The sequence below is a fragment of the Ranitomeya variabilis genome, chromosome 3 (genome assembly GCF_051348905.1).
Source record: "Ranitomeya variabilis isolate aRanVar5 chromosome 3, aRanVar5.hap1, whole genome shotgun sequence".
Lineage (NCBI taxonomy): Eukaryota > Metazoa > Chordata > Amphibia > Anura > Dendrobatidae > Ranitomeya > Ranitomeya variabilis.
This window is the reverse complement of record NC_135234.1, coordinates 679,807,826-679,820,009: the sequence shown is the minus strand read 5'-3', so window position 1 is coordinate 679,820,009 and position 12,184 is coordinate 679,807,826. Positions and strand designations below refer to the sequence as shown.

The 12,184-nt window shown below is 42.0% G+C and overlaps 1 protein-coding gene across 1 annotated transcript in view; it reads left to right on the top strand.

Moving 5' to 3' along the window:
• EIF4B (eukaryotic translation initiation factor 4B) overlaps positions 1–11,561 on the top strand; it is a 54,771-nt gene extending 43,210 nt beyond the window's left edge. The window contains exons 6-15 of the mRNA XM_077298021.1: positions 199–342; positions 419–550; positions 5,441–5,635; positions 5,775–6,015; positions 6,102–6,193; positions 7,265–7,466; positions 7,560–7,612; positions 7,701–7,782; positions 8,668–8,704; positions 10,271–11,561. Coding sequence (XP_077154136.1) covers positions 199–342; positions 419–550; positions 5,441–5,635; positions 5,775–6,015; positions 6,102–6,193; positions 7,265–7,466; positions 7,560–7,612; positions 7,701–7,782; positions 8,668–8,704; positions 10,271–10,345 — 1,253 coding nt within the window. The 3' untranslated portion in view covers positions 10,346–11,561. The remainder of the gene's footprint in view (positions 1–198; positions 343–418; positions 551–5,440; positions 5,636–5,774; positions 6,016–6,101; positions 6,194–7,264; positions 7,467–7,559; positions 7,613–7,700; positions 7,783–8,667; positions 8,705–10,270) is intronic.
• Positions 11,562–12,184: the final 623 nt, after the last annotated feature.

Genomic DNA, 12,184 nt, shown 5'->3' with positions numbered 1-12,184 from the left:
GTTCCCACCTTTCAATGGAAAAGGTTAGCAGTAAACTGTGATCGGCCTTAGTTGTCACCATTTTCCCTGCGCTTGATGTGAGTTGAATTGGGGATATGGATCTGGATGGTTTACCGGTGTCGGGCACCTGAAGTGGATAAATGTTCACCCTGCCCTCGGTGTGGCATTTCACTAATCCGTCCTCATTTATTTGTGCAGATCGGGATGATCGTTCCTTTGGCAGGGATCGAGATCGCAATAGAGATTCTGACAAGACAGACTCTTCTGATTGGAGGGCACGTCCCAGCACAGACAATTTTGATGATTATCCTCCTCGCCGTGGAGATGACAGCTATGGAGATAGTAAGCTGGGAACATTACTTTACCAGTATTAATAATCGCTTGCTTTGCCTAAGCACTAACAAATTTCCTTTTACAGGGTATCGTAGCGATCGTAATGATCGCTATGAGTCTGATCGGTACCGTGACGGCCCACGTAGGGATGACCGCTACGATCGTGACCGAGGAAGAGATCGTTATGATGACCGTGATCGCAGAGATTATGACAGAGGTGAGTTTTAATGATTTTATTCATGATTTTATTATGAGTGTGCACTAGTACATAAATGACGACTCTAAAATTCCTTAATATCCTAAAAAATTCCAAGTACGGTGAGATTCAAATTTTTTACCATGTTCACTAAATGTCATTACGAGATCATCAATACCAAACATGTCTAGGTTTTTTTATTTTATTTAAGTGGTGAAAAAAAATCCAAAATTTGTAAGGGCGAAAAAAATATTGCCATTTTCCGAGACTCGTAACATCTCCATATTTTGAGATCTGGGGCTGGGTGAGGGCTTATATATTTTGCATTCCAAGCGGACATTGTTTATGCTATTTTGGGGTAGATATGATGTTTTGATCGCCCATTATTGCAAAAAAAAAAAAAATCTGTAATTCTGGCATTTTGATCTTTTTTTTTTTTCTCTCTCTCTACATAGTTTACCAATTGGATTAATTTACTTTATATTTTTAGCTGACTTTTCTGATTGTAGCCATACTAAATGTGTTTTGGTTTGTTTTTTTTATTTTGAATGGGGCATAAGGGGAGTGGATATGAACTTTTATTTTTTTATTTAACCCCTTTCCCTCCTGAGACGTATCCATACATCTCTGTGACCTGGGCCTTATTGACCTGGGATGTATGGATACGTCCCGGTGATTTTGAGCGCACAAAGGCTGTGTGGGTGTGATCGCAAAATCAGCTGACACCCATCACTGAGTGCCAGGAGACGTCTATCGCAGCATTTCGGGAGCAAGCAGAGGGGAAGACCGTGCGATGTCTTTTCGGGGTTCCAGTCGTTGCCATGGTCACCCGATGTCATGATGTCATACAGTACTGACAGTTTGCATAGCATAAGGATGCTCCTGCGTCAGCCTGCAAAAAATGATAGTCCCATGCAAAATTTGTGGCTAAAAACAAAACATTTTGTGGGGAATTTTTTTTTTTTTTTTTAACGACTCAGCGTTATAAACTTTTGTGAAACACCTGAGGGTTCAATGTGCTCACCACACATCTAGCTAGATCAGTTCCCTGAGGGGTCTAGTTTCCAAAATGGTGACACTTGTGGGGGAATTTTACTGTTTAGGCACATCAAGGGCTCTCCAAACGCGACATGGCATCCTCTAATTGTTCCAGCAAACTTTGCATCCAAAAAAGTCAAATGGCGCTCCTGCTGAGCTCTGCCGTGCGCCAAACAGTGGTTTTCTCCCTCATAAGGGGTATCGGCATGCTTGGGAGAAATTGCACAACAAATTTTGGGGTCCACTTTTTCCTATTACACTTGTGAAAATGAAAAAAATTTAAGTAGAAAAAAAGTTAAATGCTCGTTTTTGTGTTTTGTTTTTTTTGTTTGTTTTTTTCTTTTCACACATTTCCAAAAATTCCTGTGAAGCACCTGAAGGGTTAATAAACTTATTGAATGTGGTTTTGAGCACCTTGAGGGGTGCAGTTTTTAGAATGGTGTCACTTTTGGGCATTTTGTGTCATATATGCCCCTCAGTCACTTCAATTGTGATGTGGCCCCTTTAAAAAAAAAAAAAAAAAAATGATTTTGTTGGAAAAAAAAAATTGCTGATGAATTTTTAACCCTTATAACTAAAAAAATAAAGTAGACATTTGGGAAATGTTGTTTATTTAGTATTTAGTGTGACACCACTCTCTGGTTTAAGGGCAATTCAAATAGGAATTCAGAGTTTGACAATTGCAAACTTTTTGCCAAATTTTCATTTTTTTTTCACAAATAAACGCAAGTTATATTGAATAAATTTTCCCACTATCGTGAAGTACAATATGTCCCTCAAAAACAACCTTCGAATCAGTGGGATCCGTTGAAGCGTTCCAGAGTTATTACCTCACAAAGCGACACTGGTCAGAATTGTACAGACTGGCCTGGTCTCATTTACGTGCAAATCACCTTGGGGGTAAAGGGGTTAATATTGTTACCAGTTATTTTTTATTCTGGCTTGAATCGTTTCCCCAGGAGAGCTGAAGCTGCTCCCTTCTGATCACCTATGCTGCACTTAGCATGGCTTGAGCACTGTGCAGCAGAAATCTTCTTCTCCTATGAACGCTGGCCACGGGCTGGTGTTTAGAGCAGGTTCATAATGATAGGCACGGGGGTCTTCTGCAGACCACTTGTCTGTCATAACCACCCATTGGCACCCTGCGAATCATGTGACAGGGGCGCCAATGAGTGCGTCTTCTGATGTGCTTACTTTTAGCGCAAGTTAAATGCTTCTGCCAGAGATTGACGGCGGCATTTAACATGTTAACAGCCATGGGTGGATCGTGATTCCACCTGCGGCTGATAAATGCACATGACAGCTGCTCAAATTAGCTGTCATGTTCAGGGAAAGATGTGGGCTCGGCGCCAGAGCCTGCATCAAAGAGGGGGAGGGGACCTGCGATGTACCTATACTTCATCAGTCATGAAGTGGTTAAAAGTACCCTTTCAAATTACCAATTTTTGTCTGTGCATATGTGCCAGTTCACACGAGCGATTTAAAAAGGAAAAAAAAAATCTCAGTATGTATTAATCTCATCTGTTTTGTCGACCAGACAGTGCCAATGCTGCGGGTATCCTGACCAGAGCGTGCCAGGCTCATGGAAATACTGCCAGTCTGTGCATTGCAGTCTGATCTCAGACCGATTTGTACAGACGTGAATGTGCCCTAGGAAAGTAAACCCTTGTGCATTGCTGTATATCCTGTAATGTTTACACTGGCATACTAACCTGTGTACATATCCCAAAGCTCCGGCTGGCGCTGCCTTACCCCCAGGTGCACGGCTGTGACTGGACAGCTGCACTCCAGCAACTCTCACCAGTCTAATATTAATTTTTCCATTGCTGCTCTGGAACTTTGAGTGCTAATGGGTGACACTGACTTACACAGGGGAGTGCATATGTAGGCATTCAGTGACTACACATATTTTTTATTATAAATGGATGGCTAGACGAGGCCTGGTTGAATAGCCACAATGGTCAGGAGATTCAGGTGCATCTCACAATATTAGAATATCATCAAAAGGTTAATTTATTCCAGTTCTTCAATACAAAAAGTGAAATTCATATATTAGGCTTCTTTCACACTTCCGTGTTTTGCAGACCGTCACAATGCGTCGTTCTGTGGAAAATACGCATCCTGCAAAGTTGCCCGCTGGATGCGTTTTTTTCACATAGACTTGTATTACCGACGCATTGCGACGTATGGACACACGTGCGTAGGTATTTGGTGGGCCGTCGTTGTGAAAAAAAGTTCAAGGGAACGTTTTTTCGTATGTTGCCCTGCGTGATGGTTTGGGGAGCCATGTCATCTGCTGCTGTAAGTCCACTGTGTTTTATCAAGACCAAAGTCAGCGCAGCCGTCTACCAGGAAATTTTGGGGCACTTCATGATTCCCTCTGCCGACAAGCTTATTGGAGATGGAAGTTTCATTCTTCAGCAGGACTTGGCACCTGTCCACACTGCCAAAAGTACCAATACCTGGTTTATAAACAACAGTATCACTGTGCTTGATTGGTCAGCAAACTCATCTGACCTTAACCCCATAGAGAATCTATGGGGTATTGTCAAGAGGAAGATGAGAGACACCAGACCCAACAATGCAGACGAGCTGAAGGCTGCTATCAAAGCAACCTGGGCTTCCATAACATCCCAGCAGTGGCACAGACTGATCGCCTCCATGCCACGCTGCATTGATGCCAAAGGAGCTCCAACAGAGTACTGAGTGAATTTACTGAACATACATTTCAGTAGGCCAACATTTCGGATTTTAAAATAATTTTTAAGCTGGTGTTATAAAGTTTTCTAATTTACTGAGATAATGACTTTTGGGTTTTCATTGGCTGTAAGCCATAATCATCAACATTAACAGAAATAAACACTTGAAATACATCACTAAAGAGTGTAATGACTCTTTATAATGAGTTTCACTTTTTGTATTGAAGAACTGAAATTTAGCTTTTTGATGATGTAATTTTGTGAGAAGCACCTGTGCCAGACCTTACCCAGATGGACTTTTTCTTTTGGGGAGCTATACAAGATGAGGTAAATTCAAGAGATCCGTGCAGAGTTGATAACATAATTATAATACAACCACTATTTAGACTATATACCAGGATCCCACAAAGATTTAGGAAACACTTTATAGCAGGAATGCTTTAGGTTATCATGCTAAAACATGAAAAAAATCTACATAACCTGAACACACGCAAAGACATATACAAATGCTTTATTAAGTGGAAATTGTCTAATGTGAAACTGGTAATTTCTAGTAAAACCAAGATAAAAGTGCAATGACTGAAGAACATACAGAACGGGTGGGTGAGCCACTGACTAAGCATAGTTGAAGCATGCGTCGGGTGTTTGGTGGCTGAGCCTCTACTTGTCATTATCATCACATGCATTATTTGCACTATGTTATTTATTGTATGTGACTTGACCATTGTTTGGACCACTAGTTTATACCTTTTTTATTCTTCACATATTTGCAATAACCATGTCTTTATTTGATTGCACCTTTATTGTATTTGTCACTTTACTTTGGGACCAATCCATTACTTGCTACCTATTTATTCTGTAACAATCACCATGGTGTAAGCATATATATATTTTTTTTTTTTGCTCAGGTGTCGTTTTGCATTGCTTTTGTACTTTTTGGGGTAGTTTATCCTCATTGACTCACCCACCCCTTTTGTCATGTTGGACATTTACTCTCCAATAATTGCTCCAATAAAGATTTGATTATATATTTTATCCGTTTACTTCAGTCCTTTCGCTTTCTTTTTTCTTGGTTCTGCATTTGATTGTTGCTTCAGGGGCACTTGTTGATCAGGGTTACAAACCTTATTTCATAAATTGAAGTAATTCAACATTTTTTTATTTTATTTCATAGGTTATGATTCCCGAGGAGGTAGCAGGAGAGCATTCGGCAGCGGGTACCGTAGAGATGATGATTACAGAGGTGGTGGTGGTGGTGGTGGCGGTGGAGGAGGAGATCGGTATGGGGATAGATATGATGACAGACGAGAAGACAAGTCGGACAGGTGGAATGGTTACTCCAGAAATGAAGAAAGGAGGGAAGAGAGAGGTAGACTATATTTGCTGTGCTTTTTAGTGTGTGGGGGAAAATAAAACTCGTATTCTGACAGTAAATGCTCGACACATATGCCCAAAGGGGCTAGTGAGTAAATTGTAGTATAAATTAACTATATTTTGTTTTTAATTAGGTCCACCCCAGAGGCCAAAGCTGAATCTTAAACCGCGTTCTGCTCCCAAAGAGGAAGAAACCAGTGGAGCTCCTGCAGCAACCAGTCGAGCAGCTTCAATTTTTGGTGCTGCCAAACCCGTGGATACCGCTGCTAGAGAACGCGAGGTGGAGGAACGTCTGCAGAAAGAGCAGGAGAAAATGCAGCACCGTCATTTGGATGACGACCGGCCTCGACAGATAGAAAGAAAGCCAAGAGAAAGGTTAGCGAGCTGTTTATTATCAAGAGAGCATTTTATTTTTGTTTCTTAAGTTCTGCGATCCTTCAATTATGAACTCTATTCATTAGACATCCAAGTTGGCGCAGTGAAGAGAATCAAGAAAGATCTAGGACTGGAAGCGAGTCTTCTCAGACGGGCAACAGTGGTTCTTCTTCAAGGAGTGAGTAAAACGGATTAAGATTTCTGGCCACCCGTTTGATCTCTTCCTATATGTTGTTGGGGCTGAAATGTTCTGACATATTAAGCTCCTCTACATCTACAATTAGACATCTGTATATGACCCTGATTAAAAATATCCCAGTACTTGGTGTGTACAGCTCCAGTGCTGGCCAGTGTGTCTCCTTGGTCCCAGACTAGAAATCCTGTATAGTCTTCTCCTGCAGCCATTTCATCTGTCCCCACTAACTGGCCAAATGTGCATTGGCAAGAAGTGGAGAACAAGTGGGGGTATGACTGCTTGATGAAGCTACACTAAGGGGAAAGGTTTATCAAGACTTGCATTACCTACACCTAAGGCTACTTTCACATCTGCGTCGGTACTCGCCCGTCACAAAGCGTCGGCACGACGTACCGATGGAAGTTTGTCCTTTCACATTTCCGTCTGTAGTCCCGGGGAGGAAAAAGAGTGAGTGCGAGATTTCCTGCTGGGCATTCGCAGTCAGAAACACTGGATACAACGTACAGAAAAACGTTCCCTTGAACTTTTTTTTGCAGAAGACGGGCCGTCACATTTCGCAGGATCCAGTGCCCGGCAGACAAAACATTAGTACATACGTCGCTAATACAAGTCTATGGGAAAATGCAGGATCCTGCAAATTTTCAAAAGTCGACGTATTGCGACGGCAGAGGAAAGATGGAAATGTGAAAGTAGCCTAAGACAGAAGCTTACTGGGGTCTGATGTGCCCAACATAAGAGGTGCTTGTCTCTTAAAGTTTGGATCTTGGGCTGTTCCAGTTGATGATAATCTCTACTTTAATTTTTAGCATAAATTGTAAATTAGTTGAGCTGCCTCTTGTGAAGTTCGGCCTTTTCTGAGAAGTTGCAAGGGCTGCATAAAGTAAAAAATATTTGATTTTTGTCACAGCTGCAAAAAAAAGTCTTAAGACAAATATTTTGACAAAAACTAAGCCCTCTCTAAGGTTCCCGCATTTTCTGTGTTTTTAACTGCAATAGTAGTCAGCATCTTGTTTAGAAACCCACCTTTACATGGATCAATGCTCTTCTCCATAGTCTCACGGAGAAGGGAAAGCGAAAAATCTGTAGAAAATGAAGTCTTTGGAAAAGAGGAGGAACTTCATACAAAATCCAATAAATCTGACTCACATCTCCCATTAAAAGTAATGCCTGCTCCTCCCCCCAAGGAAAACGCATGGGTGAAGCGCAATACAGCACCTTCTTCTAATCGATCACTTAGTTCAGAGTCCTCTCAAAGGTAAGAATAAGTAACTAACCTTGTGTGTAACATGCATGGTTTGCGAGAGCTGTTTTTTTCTCGTGTTAATTTTCTGTTTGTTTTGTTTTTAAGTGGAGAAAGACCTGATTCGGATAGGTGGCAGCCTAGGACTGGGGAAAGACGAGGTATTCATGACTTTCTATGCCATATTCACAATTTGTGTTCAATGTAAATGTGGGAAAAAGTAAACTCACACTTGTTATATCACTGCAGATGAGAACAAAGAGGATGGTTTGGAGGAAGCATCGAAGACTAGCGGACGTACCGTAGGAGAACCTAGTAAAACATCAAATATGTGAGTATAGGGGGTCTTGTTTTTTATTTGTAAAATCATGTAGAAAGGATGAAAGACTGAAAATAAATTAGGGACCAAAGCGGAAAGACTGGATATTTCACCAATCAGCCATACCATTGAACACACAAGACTGCCAGATGAGTGATAACACTGCTGATCTTATGGCCGCGGCTGAGTGGGGGTCTGCCGCGGCTAAGTGGGGGGGGGGGGTGCCGCGGCTGAGTGGGGGGGGGGGGGGGCTGCCGTTTAGCCACGATCACTTGAATGAGTTGCATCACTATACACAACTGAACAACTTACGAATATCGCTTTCACCTCATTACAAGGGTATAGTCCTGTGAGCAGCACTTCCCCTCGTTTTGCTGACATTGGGGGTCCCTATCCTAGCACAGGCTTGAATTTTTTCCATTGAGATGGGAAAACCTGTAGTATATCACAATAACAGCAGAGTGAGTGAGATTTAACTAAATGGCTGAGTCTGTAGCATCACTCCCAATAGTGATTTATACAGATTGGGGAGGATCTGTTGGCTCTCCCGATATTTTAGTTAATAATGACATTCCCCTTTAAAATAAATGTGTGATCCCCTTATTTCCACATTGTGTTGTACCTCTGGTTATTCCTCCTGGACTGTTATGAATGAATTGACAACTGGGTGTTATCATTCTCCTATTGTCCGCACAGATTTGGACAAAGCCAGAATAGGGACAGACCCAACTTCCAGAGTATATAGAATAGCCCAACACAGATGTAGGGAAAGAGGCGCCCCAATTATTTCATTGGAAGTACATACAAAAGCAGACCCGTACGGGAGCTGCCCGGTCCAAGTGTTTACTGCTGTTATCTCATGGATGACTTATTTATGGCTTTTATTTTATATTCCAGGTATGAAAATGATCCGGATTCAAAGCAGAAAGAACAGGTAGCTCTAAGATGATCCATACTATTCTTCACGGTGCTTGTTCTTAACGTGGATATCTGAAAGCACAAATCATAACTAATGCCATATCTGTAGCTAATAGAAACTCAATAATGAACCCATGTCCCTTGGATATATGCCGCTCATACTGATCAGTGGTTATCCAGTTGCTGCCCCATCACTGATAATGGCCATAAAGGGGCAATAGCGCTGCTTTCATCCATACACAATAAAGGTCGAAAATGTCTTTTAAAGGTATTTCATAACCCCCAAGAGATATTGGTAAGACACACATTGGTCTGTGAATCTGTTGATAGATAAATGTCTGCGAGCAGTTATATGAGCTGCTGCTAGTAAGTGTTACGTCCTGTAACCTCATTGCATGAGCAGAAGGGAACCCCAAGGCTTCACAGGGGCTGCAGACAAGTGGATTGTTCCACTCATTGAGCAACTAAAGTTGGCTGCTACATGGCTTATTTCCCACCACGTTATTTGTGAGTGCTAGCATTTTGGATGTCTGCAGCAACACTGTAAAGCATGAGAGTCTTAAGTTCATAGGGAGTTGTATAACTCCTCTGCAGTAAGTGGCAGCGCATACAGTCAGTGCTTCATGGCTATTAGGAAGCACTTCACCCCTTTCATGGTTCACCAGGAACAGGACCATATGTTCTGTATTAGCATTGCTTTTCAGTCCTATTTGAGTACATTTAAAATAAGCCATGGTACTTTTAAAGGGCATCTGTAACGTAAAAAAAAATTACAAACCTGCAGCTATGTAGTTAATTTGCAAGTTAATAGTGATCTGAACCTGCCCGACACCAGAACTTTGAGCCCTGCTGCTAGAGAGCAGCCGCTGTAACTGTGCTTCCAGCACCAACTGACAGCCAGGTCTAATGCTGAGCTGCTGTCAGTCAGGGCTGGAGGCACGGTGTCGGCTGCTGCTCTCTTTATACACAGTTGTGACTGAACCGGCACCGCCTCCATGACTGAAACCAGAAAGCTGCCAGGTAGAATAAAGTTGATTTCCTCCCAGCAGCGGGGCTCTAAGTGCCAGCATCAGGCAGGTTCAGAACGCTATTAACCTGCGGATTAACCCCATATCTACAAGTTAATAGCGTTTTTTCACATGACAGGTTCACTTCAAAGTGTGTGGTGTTGTGCCTGGTAAACCATGAAGGGAGTGCAGCACTTGCCAAAACACTTGAACCTTTTAATTTACCTAATTTTGGGGAGACTACTGGTAGTCCCACCCCACTTCTCTGAAATTAGTGGCTGTTATATTAGTGTCCCCAAAAACTGCAGTAATGCGAAATAATAATGCCTACTAGGGTAATTTTTACCTGTTTATAAGTTGCAGTAAGTTTCATGTAAGCTAAGGTATGCAGAGAACCTTGCAAGAAGGTAAAGATTTTTGGAAATTCTGCATCTAATATAATGTGGATTTCTAGTGGCCATCGTTCTCACGTGGCTTTGTGTTGTGTTGGTCGGTGTCTTGTCTTTGTGTTGAAGCTATAAATTCCCTGCAAGTTGGCTACTAGTGATTAATAATGATTGTCTTTCTTTTTGCAGAAATTCAGCCATTCAAGCAAGTACGCAGCTTTGCAAATGGATGGGGAAGAGGAACCAGAAGAATACGCTGACTAACATGGGGAAGAGCTCGGTGTCCATGGATTCCTTACTCCCTTCTCCTTTAATCTCCCATATGTCCTTTTCCATGACAGTCATTGGCATAAGCCAACGCAAGACAAGCAACACCCCTTTCGGCTCTGTCCCCTCAGAAATCGATATCCAACCTTGACTCCTCAGACAGTGATCTTCAGTTAGAAACACAATGAGCTGTTTGTTCTCTTGCATGCTGCTACAGCTTTATACCGTGTGTGCGTGAGGTAGGAGGGGGCATAATCGCAGTGTGTGGTGTAGGGGAGCGCGACCGCAAATAATGCTTTAATCAGGGAGGGGCCGTAATCAAGAGTACCGTAGTAATAAGGCGTGCTGATGATGCAGACTGCTTCCCGAGCCACCTCTGCCAAGTCGTACCAAGGTTGTCATTTTATGCCAGTGAAGCCATTTATTTCCGGGGAGCATTGCTATGTCCGTGTCATATTTAGGTGGCTACTAGAGCTCCTATTTTAAAGTCATTTACCAGCATCCAAAAAGACAACCGCACAGATTTGCTGGAGGTGAAAAGAAGACTTGATGCCTTTTTTTTTAGCACAGAATGGTCATATAAATTTGATTATATGAAGCCCTGCTACTGACAGGGATGTCTTCAGATGCATGGTTTGCACTCATAAGAGCAGTTGCCCGAAGCAGCTCAGCCTCGGGAGCACCAGTGATATAGGAATCGGGATTATATATACAAGCGCAAACCTGTACTCCCCCTATACATAGGAGTCTCTACCCCTGCCCAGGCTTTGTGTGATGCTGTGGATTTCGAGGAAGCTGCTGTAGCAGCGAATGTTTTGTCCGTCAGATGGATTTTTTTTATATATTGTACCTGGAGCCGGCAGTGTTGCATCCGCATATTGCCTTTCACACATTTGGCAAGCCCTGAATTTTGGCAATCCTCTATACCTCTCATTCCCTTTTCATCCGGCCTTCCCTAATTTATATCTAATGTGCATCAAGAAGCTGCGTTCCCGACTCACGAGCCAGCTCGAGATAACTTCGTTTAACATTTTACACTTCACAAAGGAGTGTTATCCGAAGGAAATATATAATAAAAACTTGTAATGATTTGTAATCTGCTTTCTGGGAGATGTTTTATTATCATGTAAAGTACCTTACCAGCCCTCCTTATTTTTGTTTTCTGTTTATCAGCTCTGTCCCCCTCTCCTCAAATAAACTAATCTTTAAAGTACATCGCCTGCTTTTAACATTTTGTCTGCTGTTTAGTCTTCCCTTTATATGGTTTTAAATCGTTTCAATGTTTAATACTGAATGGAAGGTTTTAATAATGTATGTGCACTTGGGTCCCATCTACACATCTGATTTATTATTTTTTTTGCATGCGTATTTGTTCAAACTGGTTAGAACACGCATCCATTATAGTCTGGAGCTTTTCACGTGCACAGTCCACAAAATGAGACATGTCTGCGTTTGGTCCAGTGGCTCCTTGATCTAAGAGACAGCACACAGATGCCATCTGTGCATTAAAAAAGCTTATGAATCTGACAAATGGCTATTCTGGTTACAAGTTAACGTCATCAATCCACAAGATAGATATCTGCTAGATTTGTAGATTTCAGCCTTTGAGACCCCCATCATCTGCCATAACAGGGGCCTGTGTCCCCCATTTATATGATCGCTGCTGCTGGGATCACATATTTATTTTACTTGCTTATGTAGCGCCATTAATTTCCACTGAGGTTTACAGATATCACTGACCTGATCACTGGGATCAAGGATAAGAATATTTTTGGGCATCATCATCAGCACAATTTTAGGGTAGCAGCACATCGACAAGCTCAGCATTGTAGTATG